The 24,924-nt window shown below is 34.9% G+C and overlaps 1 protein-coding gene across 3 annotated transcripts; it reads left to right on the forward strand.

The window, feature by feature from the left end:
* Positions 1-2: 2 nt before the first annotated feature.
* On the forward strand, positions 3-24,924 carry LOC127843063 (sialin-like). 3 transcript variants are annotated; one of them, XM_052372863.1, is made up of 11 exons: positions 3-180; positions 4,843-5,031; positions 5,801-6,040; positions 8,130-8,217; positions 8,614-8,709; positions 9,592-9,713; positions 12,034-12,183; positions 13,703-13,835; positions 15,219-15,374; positions 20,735-20,820; positions 21,636-24,924. In XM_052372863.1, the coding sequence occupies exons 1-11, from the start codon at positions 79-81 to the stop codon at positions 21,831-21,833; spliced, it is 1,560 nt and encodes a 519-aa protein (XP_052228823.1). In that variant the 5' UTR covers positions 3-78; the 3' UTR covers positions 21,834-24,924. The 3 variants fall into 3 exon arrangements, with proteins under 3 accessions (XP_052228823.1, XP_052228825.1, XP_052228824.1); XM_052372865.1 differs by having other exon boundaries at positions 21,722-24,924; XM_052372864.1 differs by having other exon boundaries at positions 4-181; positions 4,850-5,031.

Genomic DNA, 24,924 nt, shown 5'->3' on the forward strand with positions numbered 1-24,924 from the left:
GTGTGTAACTCGTATCACATGCACAGGTTAAAGGTTATGTTTACATAAAACGGAACACAGCAAAAATGATTTAAACGGATGCTGAATCGCCCAAATATATGGACGAGCGGAGTTGAAATGTCAGCCATGAGTCAGGACGATGAGAAACAAGCTTTATTAGGCAACAGGGATGCATCAAAAGGTGAATATGTCATATAAGTTGTGATCGACTTAGTTACTCTTGAACATGTTGAAAGCTTTGAGCAGTATGAGTATCTACATATCAGTCATTAGCTGCAATAATCCAAATCCCAGCTACTAAATACTAGTACTTACAATATAGAAAGTGTCCAAAGAGCTGCGGCTAGATATGTTTGTAACAACTATAACTGCCAAAAGTAGCTTAGTGTTTAAATAATGATCTTGGTTGGCCCACCCTAGAAAGCTGCAGACTCCTTCAACCTCCCTCATCTTCCTCTATAAAATTCAGTATAACCTTGTTTACGTTGACCATGACCACCTCACCCCTACCCGTAACTTGAACTTCCTGATCCCTCATTCCCGTACACAGAACCACCAAAACTCCTTCTTCACCCTAACTTTCTAAGGCATTAAATAGTCTCCTATGCCAGGTCAAGTCCAGTCCCAGCATAGATATCTTAAAAGATAGGCTGGTGACAGTTACAGTTTGGCCACCTTACTATGTTTTTAATCTTGCACACTTTAATCTTTGAACTTACATCTTTTAATCTGCACTAATATCTTATTTTTAACACAGTTTTCTTGACAGCGCCTCCCAGTTATAGTCAGAATTGATTGCTCGGGAGTAACACGTAGACGTAGATCTGACATACGAATCCTCCGGGAGCTGCACGTATCTACTCATACAACCTCAAAGCAATCCTCCGGAAGCTGTACGTTTGTATTCATACAACCTCAAAGCATTCAAACAGAACTAATTAGTTCATATGTACATCCAAGAAACCCGGATTGTCACTGTCAGTAGCTGGGAGTTGTATTGTTTCATCTAGATTGTGACTCACCTTTGTTGGCATAAACGTTTAATAGAAACTATTAATAGTAGTTATCTGGATCTGGATCTGGATAGGTATTGCGAAGATACCAATTCTGGCTTTTACTCGATGGAAGTGAGTGCCTGATTTGACACTATTGATGTTTGAATACACTGGTTTTGAAAGTTTCTATAGTTTGAGAATTCACGATATCGTCTCTAAGTTTAAATATTCCACTCAGGCATAGTTCTAACAAAGAAAGAGTCTTTAAAGGTACTAGTTGTTGCAGTAAATAGTTGAAAGCACTGAGAATTATTGTTCACTTGATCGCACACGATGTTCTGATGTATATAGTCCTAGTATTTCTTAGCCCTGATTGTACGTTTAGGCTTTTGAGTTATAAGGTAGTGTTAAGTTGGGATGGCTGGTACATGCCCTTTCACCAGCTTTTTCAAGAGCGTCAGCCTGTGGGCTCGTCATTGGTCTTGGAGTGGTGGGATGTCCAGCTTTTGAAGAATGTCTGTGACACAGCTCAGTTGTCTGGAGTGGTAGTCCCTGGTGATGAACCTTGTGGCTGAATGCTGGACACGCTCTAGGCGGTCAATGTCTGTTTGGTGGAATGGATCCCATACGACACTGGCATATTCAAGTTTGGACCAGACAAGTGCTAGATACACGTTTCTATGGCAGTTTAAAGGGCAGTGCCTGAGGTTTCTTCTGAGGAATCCAAGAGTTGAGTTGGATTTCTTTGTAATATTGGTTTTCCATTCCATGTGCTCTGATAAAGTAATACCAAGGTAGTGATTAGCTTAAACTCTTTTGAGGATTTCGTTATTCACACTGTCCCTTAAGGGACTCCAGAGCCAACTGTTGAGACTTCCACCTGTCAGCAACCACAACCATTTCTTGGCGGGTGAGGAAGTTTGATATCGGCGAGAGAAGGTTTTCCTAGTTCTAGAGTTATAGTAGCAAGCGTCTATGTTGGACTGTGTCGAAGGCCTTGCTGAAGTCCAGGATTATGGTATTGACTTGTTTGTTTTGGTCATAAAAGTTAATTAGTTCATGAGTGGTTACTATAAGTTGGGTTTCGCAGGAGTACCCACAGCGGAATCTGTGATTAAGCAAGGTGAGGACTTTGTGTTTGTCAAGGTGGTTTAATATGTGGTGGCAGATGATGTGCTCGAGAAGTTTGGAGGTGACACTGGTAAGGCATAAAGGACGGTAATTTTCCACAGCATGACAGTCTCCCTTCTTGTAGACTGGTGCTATGTTGGCATCCCTCCAATCTTTCGGCAGTTCTCTGGAGTTGATGGATTGCTGGAAGATAGCGGCGATAGCTTGGGCTAGTTCCGTAGAACAGGTCTGGAAGACTATGTTAGGGCCTTCATCAGGACCACCAGCTTGGTTGACATTCAGGTTCTTTAGCTATTTGTGTACCCCTTCTTGACCAATCACTAGTGTAGGAATGTTTCTGATACATGGCCTGAGAGTACTGGTGTCTGTTGATAGTTATTATCCTTGGTAAAAACTGATTGAAGTTGATTCACTAAGATCGCAGCTCTGCTTTTGGAGTCGGTGACTAGGTGACCATTGGAGTGGAGAGGTGCGATGCTGAGGTTACCCTGCTTCTTCCACTTAACCCTTTGCATGCTGGGAAATTTGTCGTCTGCTAAAATGTCGTCTGCAGAATTTATAAAATTAGCATTTTCTTCGATTTTTTTCAAAGAATACTATCAGAAAAGCAAACAGTTTGGATCCTGATAAGACGCCACGTTCTGTGGCGTCTCATCTGGATCCAAACTGTTTGCAAAGGCCTTTAAAATTCAGCTCCAGCGCTTTAAGGGTTAACATATGTCCAGAAAGGTTTGGTGTTGTGTGTCCGGAGACCTTCGTCGATTATTTTGTTTACGTGATCCCATTCTGCATGCGGAAGCTTTTTCTTGAATTCATTTTGAAATTTTCTGTAGTTTGACCAGTTGTTTGAGGTTTAGATCAGTTTTAAAGGTATCCCAAAGTTTGTGGACTGATGTATTGTTTTTGAACAAGTAAGATGTGAATTTGCAAAAAACATATATGTTTTACGGTAAGTTTAAATAATCAAACTCCTAGCAAATAAATCTAGGAGCTGTTCATAAAAGCTCAAATCATTCAAGTCTTGAAAAAGAACTAGACATAACTATTTACTCATAAAAGCTCAAAGCATTCAAGTCTTGAGAAAAAACTTTACATAACTATTTACTCATAAAAGCTCAAAGCCTTCAAGAAGAAATAGACATAACTATGTACTCATAAAAGCTCAAAGCATTTAAGGAGAACTAGACATGACTATGAACTCATAAAAGCTCAAAGCATTCAAGTCTTGAAAAAGAACTAGACTTTTATATAAATAAAATGATAATTATGTAACTCATAAATGCTCAAACCATTAAACCATTAGACTAGTTTTATGAATAAGTTATGAAAGACAGAGTGGAAAAAACAATGGCCCATATTTTCCTCATGAATCAGAGGATGAATTGACAAGTGAAAATTGTATATACAGGGAAGTAAATAATAGCTTTTTTATAAACCAAAATGAGATTTCACCATCCATCAAAGACATGTGGGCTTATTCAGCCTCAGTCCACAAACCTCAAATATTTTTTAAGAGTTAGAGTTAGCCTAACACTAGTGTTAACCATAGCTCTAAGCCATTACTTAGGTTTCACGGAAAATTGCTTAGGCTTAATAAGCCAAAGTCTGATATAGCCCACTCGTTATCAAAGTATTCGCCCTTTTAAGTGAACATTTGCCTGCTCAAAAGCTGATATTATAACTTTTATACAAGCACAACTCCCTTGGCAGTGAGACTTTGATTGTTAAAGATGTAGTCACTAAAACACCCATGGTTGCATCTTATGTAATATAATCACAACACCATTGTGTCGGCTTAACACAATAGCTTAGACATATTGTATCTAACTTTAAAGATAGAGTCACTTGAAAACCTAAGGTTATTTTTATTGTCCCCTACCAGTTTCACCGAAGGGGACTTATGGTTAACTGTTTGAGGTCTGTGAGTCTGTCTGTCTGTCACACTTTTCTGGATCCTGCGATAACTTTAAAAGTTCTTCATATTTGTTAATAAAACTTGAAACATGGTCAAATGGCAATATGGAGATTATGCACGTCTTTTCATTTTGTTCCTACTTAAAAAATTCTGGTTGCTATGGCAACAAATAATTTTATTTTTTTTAAATCTGACAATGGTGGAGCCGGTAGGGGACATTATATTGCCTCGCAATAGTCTTGTTTTAATATAATCCCAATGCATTTAGCAGTGAGACTTTAGATTCACAAAAATACCATGTGTTACCCCTATTAAAGGACATGTACTGTTTCTCACACTACAAGTTGGGTCCTTCGTGGCATAGTGGATATGTTCTCCGCCTATAGGGGCCATTAGGTCAAGGTTTTGCTTCCCACTGTGGGGCGTTCCTAAGATCTACCTCAAAGACACCAAGTAATGGTTTTACACATGAAATGGACTCAAGATTGGATCAATAAGCCTAACGCTTTCGATGCAATCAAGCGAAAATAAATAGGTCTAAATTAACCCTTAAAAGCAAAGTGGAAATGGCTTTTGCAACCAGCATAAATCCAGAACAGCCTGTGAGTAGCACGCAGTCTGTTCATGTTTTATGCTGTTTGCTGCTCATCAGTAACTCAGACTTAGAAATGAAGCCTTTAAAACTTGAATTCAGTAAGAAAGGTTTTTAATTTAATGTAACTTTCTAAGGGACTACAAATGCATCAAATACGTATCTAAGTGGTAAAGGGTTAAGTTTTCCTATTTAACTTGTCATTTTCTGTTACAGGTTGGGGATATCGCCACGCCCTCTCCTTTCTTGCGTTCCTGGGCTTCTTCAATGTGTACTGTATGCGGGTCAACCTTAGCGTAGCCATGGTAGATATGGTGAAGGGAGTGAACAACACCGACAACAAAACCATGAGCAATGAATGCCCTGATGAGAATATGAGCAATTCAACAAAGACACGGGTATGCTTAGTGGAGCTTGATTGGTCAATAAGGTTCTACTTGAAAGTACCTTGGAGTCGGGTACTCTAAAGAATACTTCAAAGTACTTGGGCTACGGAAAATATACTGAAAATTACCTGTTTGGCGGATAGCCTACGAGCGTATTGTATGTACCTGGGATATATTGTAGTATACTTAAGCTCGATTGGTCATTGTCGGCTCTGGTACTACCGGTACTAACATGTACCCTGGGTACTCTTAAGTATACTTACATGTACCCCGGGCTACATGTGCAGGCTAATCTGGGACGACACTTTACGCACATGCATAGTTATTATTAACCAAAAATTTTTAGTGAAAGACACTGGTAAGATTTTAGCTTCCTTTTCACATTTTACTTGGCAAAATAACAATTTATACAAAATCTTCATAGCTTAGATTAAAAAAGTGTGCAATATGTAATACACAAAACAAAATAACACTCCTGTAAATTAAAACAGAGAATGTGTATTTGTAGGGCCCAGGCTCCTGATTTTCACATATTCTAACACATGCGTAGATTGGATCAAACATTTAACCCTTTGCATGCTTGGAAATTTGTCGTCTGCTAAAATGTCGTTGGCTGAATTTTTAAAATTAGCATTTTCTTCGATTTTTTTTCCAAAGAATACTATCAGAATAGCAAACAGACGCCACAGAAGGTGGTGTCTCATCAGGTTCCAAACTGTTTGCAAAGGCCTTCAAAATTCGGTTCCAGCACTAAAAGAGTTTACCAGTGTCTCTGTTTCAGGATGGCGAGTTTGCCTGGAGTAAGGACCTCCAAGGTTACATCCTGGGCTCGTTCTTCTACGGTTACATCGTCACCCAGGTACCGGGTGGCTTTCTCGCAGAGAAATTTGGTGCAAAGTTCTTGTACGGTTTCGGAATTCTCATCACAGCCATTCTCACACTCCTGACCCCTCTGGCTGCGCGATGGAGCGTGGGGCCGGGGGCGTTCATAGCTTTAAGGGTTTTCGAGGGTATTGGAGAGGTGAGTTTGGATGGTATTTTATTGTCAAGCTTTTGATGGGGAGCTAATTTTAATGTGACACTTGTGAACCCTATAAATTTGTCATGTGTACTTCAATTGTGTCCTGTTTTTATACTCTAATTTGATCGAACATATATTTTTGCAATATTTACCCTTTGCATGCTGGGAAATTTGTCGTCTTCGATTTTTTTTCAAAGAATACTATCAGAATAGCAAACAGTTTGGACCCTGATGAGACGCCACGTTCTGTGGCGTCTCATCTGGATCCAAACTGTTTGCACAGGCCTTCAAAATTCGGTTCCCGCACTGAAAGGGTTTAGCAGATTCGTTCTGGAGAAACTGGACTTAATGCATGTTCATAAAGTTTTGTCCTAGATTAGCTCGTGGATTCCGCACAGGCTGAATATTGTTAATTGTACTGCAATTGGTTGAATTAAGTAAAAGTCGCTTGTTTAACTTTTGTGTTGTCATTTAGAGCCTCTTTCTAGGAAAACTATTGACTTGAAGCATGTGCGTAAGGTGTCGTCCCAGATTACAGTGTTTGTACTGTGCAGGCTAATCTGGGACGACACCTTACGCACATGCTTCATTCATTCAAAATATACTTTAAGTTCCCTGCACAAAAATCACCCGCCTTCTTTCAAACTTAATGACGTTCCTGAAATACTTGTATATTGTAATGATAACTGTTGTATAAACATTTCACAGGGAGTCACATTTCCTGCTATACTTGTATATGGTATTGATTACTGTTGTATCAATATTTTACAGGGAGTCACATTTCCTGCTATACTTGTATAATGTAATGATAACTGTTGTATCCATACTTCACAGGGAGTCACATTTTCTGCTATACTTGTATATGGTAATGATGACTGTTGTATCAATATTTCACAGGGAGTCACATTGTTGTATCAACATTTCACAGGGAGTCACATTTCCTGAAATACTTGTATATTGTAATGATAATTGTTGTATCAACATTTCACAGGGAGTCACATTTTCTGCTATACTTGTATATGGTGATGATGACTGTTGTATCAATATTTCACAGGGAGTCACATTGTTGTATCAACATTTCACAGGGAGTCACATTTCCTGAAATACTTGTATATTGTAATGATAATTGTTGTATCAACATTTCACAGGGAGTCACATTTCCTGCTATACTTGTATATGGTATTGATTACTGTTGTATCAATATTTTACAGGGAGTCACATTTCCTGCTATACTTGTATAATGTAATGATAACTGTTGTATCCATACTTCACAGGGAGTCACATTTTCTGCTATACTTGTATATGGTAATGATGACTGTTGTATCAATATTTCACAGGGAGTCACATTGTTGTATCAACATTTCACAGGGAGTCACATTTCCTGAAATACTTGTATATTGTAATGATAATTGTTGTATCAACATTTCACAGGGAGTCACATTTTCTGCTATACTTGTATATGGTGATGATGACTGTTGTATCAATATTTCACAGGGAGTCACATTGTTGTATCAACATTTCACAGGGAGTCACATTTCCTGAAATACTTGTATATTGTAATGATAATTGTTGTATCAACATTTCACAGGGAGTCACATTTCCTGCTATACTTGTATATGGTAATGATTACTGTTGTATTAACATTTCACAGGGAGTCACATTGTTGTATCAACATTTCACAGGGAGTTACATTTCCTGAAATACTTGTATATTGTAATGATAACTGTTGTATCAACATTTCACAGGGAGTCACATTTCCTGCTATACTTGTATATGGTACAGATTACTGTTGTATCAATATTTCACAGGGAGTCACATTGTTGTATCAACATTTCACAGGGAGTCACACTGTTGTATCAACATTTCACAGAAAGTCACATTGTTGTATCAACATTTCACAGGGAGTCACATTTCCTGCTATACTTGTATATGGTACAGATTACTGTTGTATCAATATTTCACAGGGAGTCACATTGTTGTATCAACATTTCACAGGAAGTCACATTGTTGTATCAACATTTCACAGGGAGTCACATTTCCTGCTATACTTGTATATGGTACTGATTACTGTTGTATCAATATTGCACAGGGAGTCACATTTCCTGCTATGCACGCCATGTGGGGAAAATGGGCGCCGACTTACGAGCGTTCTAAGCTGGCAGGCTTCTCGTATGCAGGTTATATTCTACTAATAGACTTCTAAAAGAGTAACAGAGCTTTTTTTGATGATTTTGTGGCCATCATTTAGTGATATGCATATTTGCAAATTTCAGAATTATAACATCATTTCGTTATCTATGAATTTTGGTTGATTACACAATCAATTGCATTTAAAATGTGTAAACAAAGGGTGAATGTGTAATAAATTAAAATATTAATGACCTATATTCCGAGTTAAAGCAACAAAACTTCAACAGACTGCTTAAAAGCGTCAAAATAGGGCACTCGAGGATAAAGACCATTTTTATCAAAGCCATTTCGACAATTTACAACTAGAAAAATGCTGGTCCAAATATAACATTCTCTGTCCAAAACCATCAGACAGGCAATGGAACTTTTTTTGTTACGTACAGGAGCTCAGATGGGGACAGTGTTTGCTCTACCGATCTCAGGCTATCTGTGTGACAGTGGTTTCCTTGGCGGATGGCCTTCAGTGTTCTATGTATTTGGTGAGAACATTTGTACTGACTACTTTCTTACATTGCGTATCGTTATATAAGCACTTCTTCAGGAAATAAATGGTTGTTTTAATGAATATTTGTGATGATGTATAGTTTAATATATCTCACTTATTGTAATTATATAACTCATGTTTGTCTCAGATAACGAATCGAAAGTGTAGAAATATGTTTCATTAAGTGTCACAAGAATTCCGTACATAGCGATAAAAGTACTGTTAAAGCAGCTGTTAGTCTAATAAAATACAAACAAACACAAAGGTTGTATAACTTCTATGAATTTCCTAGGTGCCATGGCATGTATGTGGCATGGATACTGATACATGGATACACAACAGGCGTTGTTTGATACACATTATGATACACTAAACGGCATTTTAAATGCTTGTTTTTCTCTTTTCATCCCAAAAATGTTCATTTTACCCCGGTATTATATTTCCAAGTTTTGACCCATTAGTCTATATCTTGCAGCTTTGTTATGCTGTTTCTTTTTCCACAAAAATGTTCCTTTTTGTACCATGCCATAGGCTTAAGGATATAGTATTGGCTTAGTCCGTCTGTCTTTCAGTCTGTTTGTCCATCCGTCAGTCTGTCTGTCGCAAACTTGTCATGACTATATCTCAGAAACTATATAAGAATTTTACATGAATCATCATGGGTGTATACATGCAGATATCAAAAAGGAGAAATGCCATGCTCAAGAGCCATAACCCTTCACTTTCTTAAATAAGAGTGATTGCCCATTGTTGTTTTTGTATGATGTAACTTTTCAGGGCTATATCTCAGATACTATACAAGATATCAACATGAAACTGCACCCATTAAAAAGATGGTGGGGTATAGCAATTAAACAAATTTATTTGTATTTCCTAGGTGGCATAGCGTGCCTGTGGTTTGTTGCCTGGATACTACTGGTCCATAACACGCCTGCCGACCACCCTCACATCTCCAAGGAGGAGAGAGACTACATTGAGGGATCAGTCGGCAAGAAAGAGGTTAGAACTGCTTATTCCATTCAGATATATGCAAGCTGGGCCTGTATTCCTGAAGACTAAAAATTAAAAAAAATTGTATTCTTAAAACTGTCATTAACTTAACCCTTTCCCACTTAGAAGCAAAGTGCAAACAGTATAAAACCAGAACAACCTTCAAGTAACTGTCAGTCTGTTCAGGTTTTATGCTTTTTGCTGGTCATCAGTATCTAAGGGTTGGAAATGAAGCCTTTAAAACTTGAATCTAGTAATAAAGGTTTTAAATGTAAGTTAACTTTCTAAGGGACCACAAATGCATCAAAATATGTATCTAAGTGGTAAAGGGTTATTAAACTACTTGAATGTCATGTCTAGCATAGCACTTAAAGGGACTGTCAACCACGACGACGAAGAAAAGAAAAGTTGTAAAAATACCGTATTTTTTACAATTACATGTATTAGTTTATATTGATTAAAATATCACGACTGGTATTTACATTACTTGAAAATAGTTGTTAAGTTTTCATTTTTTCAGTATATTCGGTAATAAATTTTACTGGGTATGTCTACCAGGTAACTACCAGTTAACTATAAATAACGCCAGTAGATTGATCATCATTGTCAAGTGGTAAACCCAGGAATGCAAATTGTGCATGCATAGTGAATTGTATATATTTTATATATAAAATGATCAATGTACTTGGGTTATTAATAGTGTGTATATCGTAATGTCACCTACTTTTGAGCTGTACTTTCGATTTCACATCGCAAAATTTTATTACCAAATATACTGAAAATATTAACTTTTTTCAAGTAATGTAATATACCAGTCGTGATATTTTAATAAATATAAACTAATAATTGTAAACAAATACTGTAGTTTACAACTTTTCTTTTCTTGGTCGTCGTGGTTGACAGTCCTTTTAACACATAGCATCATATTATTCTTTGTTTAGGACAATATGTTTATGATATAAGCACCATTTTAAGCCTGTATATCTACAAACTTGGAGGGATTTTGATTGAGTTTAAGACTCATCTTCATTTTTAGCTCGGCTGTTTTCGGAGAAAACCAGAGGTATTGTCATAGCCAGCTCGTCGTGTCGTGTCGTGTCGTCCGTGTCGTGCTGAAACCTTAACATTTTGTTAAGGTTTTGAACAGTGGCTCTAAAATCAAATTGCTTCCACCAGCAACTTTGAAACTTTATATGTAGCTGCATTTTGATGAGTCTTACGCCACACCCATTTTTGGGTCACAAGGTCAAAGGTCAAGGTCACTGTGACTCTTAAAAAAAATCTTCTGACAAACTTTCATTTATTAAAAACTGCACCAGCAGCCGAGTGTTGGCACCTGTCATGCGGTGCTCTTGTTAAGTTTTAGAATGGGTTGCTGGATACCCCTGGGTCAAATTTGTAACAGAAATTACCATTCAATAATGATCAAATTGCCAAGTTTTCTAACACACATCAATTTGATAATCCTCCTAGAATTTACTGACAGGAATAATTTATTCAGACCACGACAAAAAACTGTAATCACCATTGGGCATTTGTAATATGATTGAATTTAAATAAATCATTTGAAACGTTTATTGAACGATCGGCATTATTACAATACTGTACACGGGACCAATAATGAACAAACCATTTTTTTTTCCTTTTTTACCTCTTCCCACTTAGAAACAAAGTGAAAATGGGTATAACTGGCAGTCTCTTCATGTTATATGCTGGGTGCTGCTTATCAGCACCTTAGGGTAGAAAATGTAGCCTTTAAAACATGAATTAAGTAAGAAAGGTCTTAAATTTAATTGGATTTCTAAAGGACCACAGACATGTCAAAGTGCGTATCTGCAGAGCTCCAGATAAGGATTTAGTCTAAAGGGTATTTTACCCCCTGATATTATTGTTAAAGCGTATTTTACTCCTTTGTTTCAGCCATAAAGGGTATTTAGGAATATTTAGAGGTATTTTCCATTTCCGTAGAAAACTGACAAAGTAAATAGTCGCTTAAAACGTCCCATTTTTTGATCCACAAACATGAAGGGCCGCAATTTTATTGCAAGCTTATTTTGATTGACTTACTTTTGATTCAAAGGTTAACTACACTTAAAACTCAACTAGATTATTGGTTAAACCGGTTACGCACTTTAATCGATTAAAAATACGTACCAAGATTTGTAATGCGTTTTGTTATGTACTGGGCCGATTTTTATTGCGTTTTTTTATGTTTTCAATGCCTAAATACGCAGATATGCCTCTTATCTGGAGCTCTGCGTATCTGAGTGATAAAGTGTTAACTGCCATAAAAGTACAAGCTACACCACAACAAGCATATATATTTCAGCATCTTCCCACCCCTTGGTTGCATATTTTTCGATGTCGCGCGGTCTGGGCCATCAACGTTGCACATTTCGCCAACAACTGGGGTTTCTACACCTTGTTGACCACTCTGCCTAGCTACATGAAGAATGTCCTGAAATTCGACATACAAACTGTATGATCATTTATCATGTGATTTGATGATTTAATTGTTTGTGTTTAACTTAGTTTAGTTGAAACCTATTTATTTAAGCTTCATTCGTTAAAAGCCTAAGTAGAAACAATTCTTGGTGTCCTTGTTTAAGTTATTAACCAGGTTTTCAACTATATTCATTGTCCTGGTTAATGTATTCCCAGGGTTATGGCAGGTGGTTGGTAATGCATACTGGCCGTTGTAGTCAAGCAGGTGGTTTCTTGCAACTTTTATTTGCAAGGACCAATCTTTACAAAATTCGGATAAAGCCAGCCTGCCTAAAGATCTAGATCGGGATGGTATTTTGTAGTACTGAGGTCAAGGTCGTTGTCACTAAAGATAGAAAAATGGCTTCCAATTAATAAATTTAATTTGAATGGATGCATTTTACTGGAAATGTGTTTGAAGGTAGCTTACATGCATACATAGCTTTGGTTTGCATTTGGGGCCAGTCTTGTAAAGGCCAATATAATTTTTGCTAAAAACAACTTCAGTTTTGTAGAAGCAATTTTACTGAAATTTTGTTTGAGACCAGCTTACATGCAGAACTGGCATGTTATCGCATCTGAAGCCAACTGAGTCAAGGGTCAATCCTTTTACTAAGAATTGAAGAATGGTTTTCTCTAAATAACTTTAAAAATAAGTTTGCATCAGAGTATTACACTCAAGCTGTGAGTGTGTAGATATCTTACATGCAGACCTGGCTATGAACTTCACATTTCAGTACAACTTGTACATTTCATGGATGAGAATCTTCCGCGATTTAGGGGATTTCCATGACTTTTAAGCTGCAATGGTTATTTTGAGATTTACTTGAATTTGAGTGGAAAACATTTGGTAGGAGGTATGGAACTCTTTTTCCAAGATACGGTCTAGGCTCCAACATTTTCAGCTAGAATTCAGGCTCTTAGTTTGACACAAAATGGAGCAGACTGGTTTTGCTTGTTGTAATTATTGTGCATTCACAATAAATCGTAACCAGTCTGGCATTAATTTTTCAGGCGTAGCATGGTAAACAAAACATAAATGCAGTGAACAATGACTCAAATAGTTAAAATCAAAATGTATCACTGCGTTACTTGCAAATAAATATTTGATTGACCAGTTATATGGACAAGTTTTTATAGGCTTACATGCATATTGGGAATGAAGTTAAAAGCAAGGATAAAACAGGAAGAACGTTAATCATAAAATTTTGACATTTGCTGGAAAAGTTAAATGCTCATTGCGTTACTTGCATTAAACTACTATGTTGGTATGGATAAGGTATGAATGTGTTCTTGAAGAAATACCGTTCAGACTTGGTACCATAGGCACATAGAATTTTTTTTATAAAGGCTACAGTATATAAACAATCTAGAGGCCTCCCGATGCCATAAATACTCATAGCCAGTCATAAGTCGGGAAAAGGGTAAATGATAATACAAACATTGTCATTTTTAGCGCATTATGGCTTGGGAGCGACATTTAATTTGTGATCCCTGCCTCTGTTTGTTTTCAGAACAGTCTTCTCTCAGCTTTGCCGTACCTTGGCTGTTGGTTCGGACAGAACGTGTCGGGAATCTTTGCAGACTTCCTACGACGTAATGGATACCTCTCAACAAGATCCACGAGGCGAACATTTACATTCTTCGGTGAGTTGAATGTGAAATAATGAGCCTCGTTCTGGGATAACGGGGCTTAACGCATGTGAGTAAAGTGTCGTTACAGATTAGCCTGTGCAGTCTGCGTAGGCTAAAATGATATGAAACTTTGGTAATTTGCTAAGAAGAGGCTTTGTTTTAATGAATAATACCATACAGAGTGTCGTCCCTGATTAGCGTGTGCAGACTGCACAGGTTAATCTGGGATAAGACTTTACGCACATGCGTTAAGCCCCACTTTCCCAGACTTGTGCTCTAATGCTTCTTCAAAGATATATTTGTTTATTGCCTGATAAACATTGACAACTCAAAAGTTATATCTTAGTAAACTGATGTATGGTATTGAAATGGAATCCATATGTAAAGGAATGGAACAAATTGTTTTAAAACTACACATACATTTTACTAGAGAGCTGTTTACTGCCTAAATGGCTACATGCAACTTACTTAGAGACTTCAATTTTGTAAATGTTCCTTCAAATGAGCTTTCTCTAAACAACACAAAAAAACAGGTTCTACTTAGCCAAGTTACTAACGCTTAATTTGTATTAGCAATTGCATTTCAGGTAATGTGGTAAAGTTAAAAGTTTCTGTCTTAAGGGACATATTTGGTAATTTCCTCAAAAATGCATAGCTATTCTAAAAATTTGACTATAATTATCCGTCATTTTGCAAGTGGCAAATGTTTAGGGATACTACATGTATTGTGGCATGATTAAAGTGCATCTGTTTATATGTTTAGTTTTCTTGCTATAAACTCCTTAACCCTTTCAGTGCGGGAACCGAATTTTGAAGGCCTTTGCAAACAGTTTGGATGCAGATGAGACGCCACAGAACGTGGCGTCTCATCAGGATCCAAACTGTTTGCTATTCTGATAATATTCTTTGAAAAAAAATCGAAGAAAATGCTAATTTTAGAAATTCACAGACGACATTTTAGCAGACGACAAATTTCCCAGCATGCAAAGGGTTAATCTCATGTTGCATTAGGTCAATAAGCATTGTTATAAATAGATTTGAGTCTTGCTTGGGGAAAATGGAGTATAATGCATGTGTGTAAAGGGTTGTCCCAGGTTACCCTATAAAGTGTGCACAGGCTAAATAGGGACCACACTTCCTGCTTATCTGCGCAGGCTAATTAGGGACCACACTTCCTGCTTTACCAGAAAGTCTCTTCCTAGCAAAAATCAGGTATATACAGAAAGTGTCCTCCCTGATAAGCCTGTGCAATCTGCACAGGCTAATCTGGGACAACACTTACCCCACATTCTTTAAGCCCCGCTTTATAAGAGCGATATTTAAATACAATTATTTCTACCATAATTGTGTACATTAAGAATTGGTGTATATAAAACAATGATTTTAATTCTATAGGACTGGCCACCCCAGGCGTGATAATGATTTGCATCCAGTTTGCGGGCTGTAACCACGCTGCCATTGTTGTCATGCTGTGCCTGTGTCTGACCGCGGGCGGGTTCACCATGGGGGGCTTCCAGGTGAACCACATTGACCTCTCACCAAACTTTGCCGGTAAATTATTGTATTTACTGCTATCATCAATGACTCAGTGCATGATATTTTCTTGGCACATTTTCTATTTCTAAAGAATCTGATCTCATGATTTCAACTGAACAAAAAGACTTCCACAGTCAGTCTAATCCAATGGTGAAAAATAAAATTAAGCCACCGATTAACAAAACGAACATCCACATAATAATACTTAAAAGTAACAAACAATGTGAATAATTAAATGTTGTAAATTTGATTACAGCTTAAACAGTTATAGATTAGATTAATGACACTTCTAATTCAAGAGGAGTTTGCATTTTATTTAATAAATGTTTGACAAATCTGAATGTTAAAGTGCACAATCAAGAACAAGATATAAAGGGAAATTTATTAATTCTAGACTTAACAATAGATCACCATAGATTGACTCTGTGCACTCTTTATGGACCAAATACTGATACTCCTTTGTTTTATAGTCAACTTTTTAATATAATAGAGACCATAGGTAATGAGTCTTATATTTTATGTGGAGATTTTAATCTAGTACTTGACGTGAATATTGATTATGCCAACTATAAAACTTTGAATAATAATAAGAAGTCAAGGGAATTGTTATCTTCTGTAATCAATGATAAAAATCTAATAGACACTTTTAGAGTTATAAACGGGGATACAAAATGTTTCACTTGGCGAAAGCCTAACACTGTCCAACAAGCTAGATTGGACTTTTTTCTAACAACTAATGATTTTAGTCAGTATATTAGGAAATCTGATATACATGCTAGCTACAAATCAGATCACTCCCCTATCACTTTGGAATTTAATTTTAGCAAAATAGAACATGGAAAGGGCCTGTGGAAATTTAATAATTCATTACTTTATGACCTAGAATATATTCAATGTATAAAACAAAAAATTGAAGAAATTAAGCAACAATATGTCTTACCTGTGTATAACATTGAATATCTTAACACTATAGAAAATGATTTAATACAGTTTACTATAAATGATCAACTGTTTTTAGAAACTTTATTAATGGAAATCAGAGGTAAAACTATATCATATTCGAGCTTCAAATCCAAAAAGAGAAAAGAAAGAGAATATTATATTTTAAAAGCAATTGAAGACATTGAAAAACAGTTAACAAATGAAAACATTGAAGAGCTCAATCTTTTGCAACAAGAACTCATAGGCATTCGAAACTTGAAAATGAAAGGCGCTTTCATTAGAGCTAAGGCGAAGTGGATTGATGAAGGCGAAAAACCCTCAAAATATTTTTGTAATTTGGAAGCACAATTTGCATCTAATAAAAACATTCCTTTCATTGAAAACGATGAAGGTCAGCGGCTATTTGATAATCCTAGTATTTTAAAAGAAGCTGCCCAATTTTACAAAACATTGTATACAAAGTCTGTCTTTAATGACTCTTATAATGTACATGATGACCTTAAAGAAATAAACACAATTAAATTAAACACTGAACAATCTCAATCATTAGAAGGCCTTCTTACACTTAAGGAAATATTAATTACTTTAAAAAATATGAAGCATGACAAAAGCCCAGGATCAGATGGTTTTACAGCAGAATTTTTTAAAGTTTTTTGGAAAGATTTAGGCCACTTTATAGTGAGAAGCCTCAACTATGGTTTTACCTCTGGAACCATGTCAATTACTCAAAAACAAGGTATAATCACATGTATACCTAAAGATAATAAACCCAGACATTTTTTGAAAAACCTAAGGCCATTAACACTTTTAAATGTAGTTTACAAGCTTGCATCTGGGACTATTGCTAACAGATTAAAAACTATCCTTGATACTCTTATTTCTAAAGATCAGACAGGATTTATTAAAGGCAGATATATTGGTGAGAATACCAGACTTTTATATGACATTATGCAATATACAGAAGATAACAATATCCCTGGACTCTTGATGACCATCGACTTTGAAAAGGCGTTCGATACCCTTGAATTTGATTTTATAGAAAAAACATTAGATTATTTTAATTTTGGTACAACATTGAAAAAATGGATTTCACTTTTCCTACATAATACCTTGACGGCAATTCAAATCAATGGGTTTTTGTCAGAATTTATAACAATTCAAAGAGGTTGCAGACAAGGAGATCCAATAAGTTCCTATATCTTCATTCTGTGTGCTGAAATTTTGGCAATTAAAATAAGAAATTGTAATGAAATTAAAGGAATAGTGATAGAAAATATTGAATATAAAATTTCTCAGTTTGCTGATGATACATCTCTTTTTCTGGATGGCACAGATGTTTCCCTTTATGCTACCCTCGATCTTTTAAATAACTTTGCCTTATGTTCTGGATTGAAAATCAATTATGACAAAACAAACCTTATATGGATTGGCTCCAAAAAGTTTAGCATACAATCAATAAAAACTAAATATAAACTAGTCTGGGGCACAACAAACTTTAAAGTTTTAGGAATATTATTTGATGTTGATTTAAAGAAAATAATAGAAATAAACTTCACGAGTAAACTGGAAAAGCTGCACAATATCATAAATTTTTGGAAAAGAAGAAATTTAACACCCCTAGGAAAGATAACAGTTGTTAAATCACTACTACTTCCCCTTTTTACACACCTGTTTGTAGCTCTTCCTAGCCCAGGAGAAAAAGTTTTAAAACAAATAAATAGCCTTTTTTCCAATTTTATATGGGATGGACCAGCAAAAATTAAACAAACTATTGCTATTAAATCATATGATGATGGAGGAGTTGCCATGACTGATATATATGCTTTTGAAAAAACTATGAAAATGACATGGTTAAGGAAAATTGTATCAAGTAATGGAAAATGTTTCCAACTTGTATATTCTATGTTTGATGTGAAGAAAATGTTTAATTTGGGAAAAAAATACATAGAAAAAATTATGATAAGTTTAAAAAATTGTTTTTGGAGAGATGTCCTTACATGTTACATTGAGTATATTAATAAACAAAATGTCAGTAAGTGTGAAGATATCCTTGATATGCCGTTATTTTATAACCACAATTTTAAGATAGGTGGGAATATTATATATAACAAAAAAATGTATGATAGGGGAATTAGATATGTAAGAGATATAATGTGCACTTCTGGAGAATTTTTAAAACAATCTGTATTAGAAACTCTCATTGGCGTTAAAATTAACTTTCTTTTTTATGAAAGTTTAATTAGAACTGTGAATGCATTTATCAGACTATCAGGACTTCCATTTATTAAAAAGCCAAATATACAATGTGCATTTATATCATTTTACTTGAATAACATTGTATTTGGATATAATCAAAACAAACTTGTCTATAAATGTTTTAGCTATAATACAGATATACCCACTTGCCATTTAAAATGGAATACACTTTTAATAACGTTGAATGGACAAAAGTGCATGCACTTGTTTTTATTATATCTAAAGACACTTACACTCAGTGGTTCCAGACAAGAATTGTTCACAGAATCCTAGGAACCAAATCTTTGTTATTTAAAATGAACATTGTTCATGACAATTTATGTTCTTTCTGTAAAGAAAATGAAGAAACCCTATTACATATATTCTGGGACTGCATTTTCACAAAGAGAATTGTTAATTATGTTGTAGACTTTTTAAGATCCCATAATGTGCAAAAATGTACTGATATTTCATGTCAAACAATGTTATTTGGTTGTACAAGTATTAACATGACTGATATTAATATTCTTATTCTTGAAATTAAAAAGTATATATTTGTATGCCAGAGAAAGGGTCTATTACCTTCAATAAGGGGGCTGAATAATTATCTTTGCGTAGCATGGGAGATTCAATCTAATACTAAATGTAAAGAAAAGAAACTACTTAACTGGTCAATTGTAAAACTTTTTGTAGATCAATAGAACAGTGTTATTGTAAATTGTGTTGTTTACTTAAAATATTTAATACCATGGTCGTTTGATTAATGTTTTTAATTGTCTGAAGTCAAAACGTTTGATTAAAGCTTATGTTTTTCTGAAGTCCAAACAATTGTTGTTGTTTTTTGTTTCATAACATCGCATGTATGTGTCTGTGTATGTGTGAACTGTAGGATTGTGTCTATATAATGGAATGCATGGATTTTATATACCTCTATTATATTATTCATTTGAATTGTTAAACAACTATATTATATACTAACAGAATAACATGACAACTAATGATACACTTTGTAATGTATGGAGGTGAATAAACGCTATAAATTCAAAAAAAAAAAAAAAAAAAAAAAAAAAAAAAAAGATTAATGACACTACAGTCAAAACACGATGGCTCAAACTCGCTTGGCTCAAATTTCCGGTTGTCTCGAACTCTCATCAAAGCACTGATTTTGTATTGCTTTACATTCATATAAAATTTTGTCGGATGCAGCAAATTCGTGAGTCCATTGGTGTGTTTTCTATGATGTATGTCTTTACTACTCTCAAGTGACCAGTAGGGTCTACGATATGCTGTGCCACAATCCCTGGGTATGTTTTCTATAATATATGACTTTACTACTCTCAATAGACCTGTTGTGTCTACCATATGCTGTTCCATCATCCCTGTGTATGTTTTCTATGATGTATGTCTTTACTACTCTCAACTGACATGTTGTATCTACTATTTGCTTTGCAACAATCCCTGGGTATGTTTTCTATGACACATGTCTTTACTACTCTCAAGTGACCTGCTGTGTCTACCATATACTGTGCCACAATCCCTGGGTATGTTTTCTATAATAAATGTCTTTACTACTCTCAATAGACATGTTGTGTCTACCATATGCTGTACCAGAATAGCTGGGTATGTTTTCTATAATATATGTCTTTACTACTCTCAATAGACCTACTGTGTCTACCATATGCTGTGCCACAATCCCTGGGTATGTTTTCTATTATAAATGTCTATATACTCTCATTAGACCTTTTGTGTCTACCCTATACTGTGCCACAATCCCTGGGTATGTTTTCTATGATGCATGTCTTTACTACTCTCAATAGACCTGTTGTGTCTACCATATGCTGTACCAGAATAGCTGGGTATGTTTTCTATGATGCATGTCTTTACTTCTCTCAAGTTACCTGCTGTGTCTATCATATGCTGAGTCACAATCCCTGGGTATGTTTTCTATGATGCATGTCTTTACTTCTCTCAAGTTACCCGTTGTGTCTACCATATGCTGAGTCACAATCCCTGGGTATGTTTTCTATGATGCATGTCTTTACTTATCTCAAGTGACCCATTGTGTCTACCATATGCTGTGCCACAATCCCTGGGTATGTTTTCTCCTTTACCACTCTCAAGTGACTTGTTGTGTTAACCATATGCTTTGCCACAATCCCGGATATGTTTTCGATGATGAATGTCTTTACTACTTTCAGGTGTCCTGATGGGGTTTTCTAACACATTTGGCACAATCCCTGGTTTTTTGGGTCCAGAGGTCGTGGGATGGCTAACAGCCAAACAAGTGAGTGTCCCAGTCTATTAAGGTTAATTTAGTTTAAACCTATTTATTTGAGCTCGATTGCATCAAAAGCCGTAGGCTTATTAGGCTTATGCTTTCAAGTCCTTTTCTTGGGTAGAACCAGTACTTGTTGTCTCTGGGTGAAATCAAAAGAATGCTCCCACGCTGGGCATTCAACCCATGACCTCCCAGTTGCTAGACGGACACCATATCCATTGTGCCACAATAGGACAATCGGGATATTTCATCAATCAAAATTATCACAAATAATAAATGTTACAGTACATTATATAATCTGTTGGGATTGTCTGACAAACATGTTTGGTATTCAATATGATATGTATATATTAATCATGATTAATGCATGTTTATTTCAATTACAAAAGTAGTAAGTTTAATCTTTTTAAAGCCATACAAAATGTTCTGAATAGGGTCTAGAAAAAACATTTGTTCCATTTTATTTATTAATTTATTAAACACATTTTTTAACAATTTTACATTAATTTATTATGCATTATTTGGAATAATTGTATAATGTAAAAAAAACGTTTTTAGTAAAAACTGTGTCAACATTTCTTTAACATAATTTTATACAATTTGGTATTATTTTCTCATACACCATTTGTTATAATGGTATGTTAAGTTCTTATACATCAATTGTAACGATTGTATATTAATGTATTGTATACCATTTTTAACAATCGCATATTAATTTCTTACACACTTGTAACAATGGTATATTAATTCATCATTTGTAACAACTGCATAAACTTTTCTTCAAATTCTTTTTATTTTTATTTTATATTATTCACTTTCAGGACACACGCGCTCAATGGCAGATTATCTTCTACATCGCAGCAGCTATTTACCTCACTGGGGCCTTTGTCTACATTTTATTTTCCAGCAGTACCGAGCAACCCTGGAATAATCTGGTGGCGGGGAAAGGTGCATCGTTTAAGAATCGTACGGAAATTTCTGTAAACGTACCACCGCGGGAAAACCATGCAATTGATTGATCGATTATCAAGAACAGTATTTTAGCAGTTGTACATATAGTGGGAAAATGTTGAAATTGAGCACAGAGTTGATAAGCGCTTTTACTTTTGGTATAAATACATATATCTTTTACACGTTCATTAATCAAACTTTAGTTGAAATTCTTATGATTAAGGAAAATACAACAAACTCCATCTTTTGTGTTGAAAAAAAAAGCAATTTCAAGATGTTGCATACCAATAACTTTTGTGCTGTGTATGTAAGAACTACCAGAACCATAGTTGGCCATCTGCATGTTATATACCATACTCATGTTCGATGCTCGCAAGATATGAGCAGCAAATTATGAGTAAAATTTTTACAAGTTGCAGCCACGGTTTATGACTGGTTTGAATTGTACAAGGTAAATTACTTCATTAATGGGTTCAAATTTTAACTAGGTTTTCAATGAAGTTTTGATTCAACTTTTGAAGTAGCAAACTTGCATGGAGACCTACCTTAGGACTGTATTTTGTGAATGTTGCTTTAACTAAGATTAAGATAACTGCCTCTTAACCCTTTGTCACTTAGATAATGTATTTTAACGTGTTTGTAGTCACTTATAAAGTTAAATGTAATTAAAGACCTTTCTTACTAGATTCAAGTTTTTAAGGCTTCATCTCCAACCCTAAGATACTGATGAGCAGCAAACAGCACAAAACCTGAACAGACTGCGAGTTACTCACAGGCTGTTCTGGTTTTATGCTGTTTGTACATAGCCATTTTCACGTTGCTTCCGAATGGGAAAGTGTTTAATTATACAAGCTGCTGCAGCTTAACACCTTGAGTTTGGATGAAGATATTACACTGAAATTGTGTGTGTATGTAGCTAAGTCTGCTTTCATGAAAATTTAGCTCGAGATTGATTTTGGGACCAGCTACATCAAGTTCACTGTTACTAAAAATAGGAAAACCTCAAACAGGTTGTTTTTGATTAAAAACTTTGATTTTATTTGACAAATCTTGATGAAACATAGGATATAGGATTGGAAATATACCTGGGATCAGTTGGGTCAATTTTAACGTCTCTGTTCATAAAAATGGAAAAAAACTATTCCCGCTGAATATCTGTAGTTTTTGTGCGAGTATTGTATAACGGTACAATTGTTGTATATGGGAAGCGTACATGCAGTTTTTAGCTCGAGACTGCACAATTAATTAAATTGTATTAAAGGGACCTTTTTATGTTTTGGTATATTGAATTAATAAAAAAAATTGTTTCAGATTCACAAAATTGATGTTCGTTGTAGTTATGATATTTGTGAGGAAACAGTAATACTGAACATTTCCCGTTGCTCTAAAATATCCATTACATGCATCTTTTGATTTTTAAACTTGAAAATTATAAAGCGTTGCAACTCGAATATATTGAATAATTTGGAGAGTTCTGGGGTTGTATTCCAGAAGCATCTTAAGTTAAATTTTATTCTTATCATTAAATTGGGAAATTTTCTTAAGTGTTTCATGTCATATTGCAATATATTGGCATCAAGATATACATTTAAATAACATCATAATGCCAATGTTATTTTATGAATACCAAAAAAACATGTGTTTCCTTATTTAGTAAAGAAATACAAAACATTGAAATTTTGAACTTAAGTGAAATTATTTCAGAAATGACTTAAGATGTTTCTGGAGTACCACCCCAGGCTATTGTCATAATATTTTGTGACACTAGGAGGATATGGGTACGGATGGCCGAATGGTCTAAGCATTAGACTTTTACTCTAGGGGTCAGTGGTTCGAGCCCAGTTAGGGTTACTTATTTCTTTCTTTAATTTTATTCTTGTTTTTTATCCAATGTTTACATTTATCAATATAAAGCATTTAATGACAAACTTTAAAATTTGCCAAAATCTGTGAAAAGGTACCTTTAGAAACTAAACGTTTTAAAATGTTGAAAACCTGGTTGTGTGACATATTGCCATGTTTCTTGTTTATTTATGACGACATTTGGCGCATATCAGGGTTCATAAATCCAAACTAAAAAATCCATGTGTGTTTATTTATTTGTGTTTTTTTTTGTTATAAGAAATTATTTAATGTTTAGTGTATTGTTTGTTTCACAAAAATATTTTAATACATACAAGTTTACAATTTGCTTTTATTTATTGCAGGCAAATTTTATGTAAATTTTACATTATTGTTGTTTACAGCTTTATAATAACTATAGACATGTGGTAGAATCAGAGGTCAAAACATTTTTCTTTTGTTAATTGATATGCTGTTTTATTTAAACCCAGGATTTGTACCATGAAGACCATGGAATATTTTAGGCTTTCCTGTGGCTAATTGGGAAAGTCAGTGTTTATAGCTTCTAACTCACCGTTGCATACAGTGTACAAAATATTGTTCATAATTCTAACTGTTAAACCGTTTTATAACATATTTACCTGTACTTTAATGTTATGATGTTTTAAGAACCGCACATTTCTCTATGTTATTTCTGTTTTAAATGTGCACAATGGGTGAAGAAGCATGTAATGAAAATTCAAACTTATCTTTTTTTTAAATATTTAATTTGTTTAACAACTTGTTTACTCACAATCATAGATAATAAATAATTATTGGCTAAGTTTTTAAATAATGTAACATACGGGAAGTATCCATTATAAGTTACAAAATATCACTGTGTTACATTTTCAGATCAGCATTTATATAATGGATGAAATAATTCTGTCCTAGGTAGTATAATGGTGACATATGTGATTAATTTAAACCTCTCCAATACTCAAGACATTAGAAACTGAGATAGAATATATGAGCTTTTTTACTGCAAACATTTATTGAAAATATAATGTTTTTTAATATGAATCAATTATTGTTCTAAGGGTTTATGAATGTAAATTGTAATGCTTTTATTATCTTGTTCTCCTGTGCGTTATTTGCCAAACATATTTTTCCCTAAGTAAAGTCCCGAAAATTCCCAACGGATGGTATTTTCATGTTTGCTGCACTATGTAATTCCCGATTCATGACATACTGTGCAATATTTTAATTGCAGAAAGGTTTGCCATGATATTGAGTGCGTTACTGTTATCTTTTCAAAATACTCATTTATTCTTATAA

The sequence above is a fragment of the Dreissena polymorpha genome, chromosome 8, assembly GCF_020536995.1.
Source record: "Dreissena polymorpha isolate Duluth1 chromosome 8, UMN_Dpol_1.0, whole genome shotgun sequence".
NCBI classification, from domain to species: Eukaryota; Metazoa; Mollusca; class Bivalvia; order Myida; family Dreissenidae; genus Dreissena; species Dreissena polymorpha.

Bases quoted from the DNA above. Each gene is read 5' to 3' on its own strand.
- LOC127843063 (XM_052372863.1), top strand. From the start codon at position 79: ATGCTGAATCGCCCAAATATATGGACGAGCGGAGTTGAAATGTCAGCC. The intron at 6,041-8,129 runs GTGAGTTTGGAT...AATATTGCACAG, and splicing joins TTTTCGAGGGTATTGGAGAG to GGAGTCACATTTCCTGCTAT. The intron at 12,184-13,702 runs GTATGATCATTT...GTTTGTTTTCAG, and splicing joins TGAAATTCGACATACAAACT to AACAGTCTTCTCTCAGCTTT.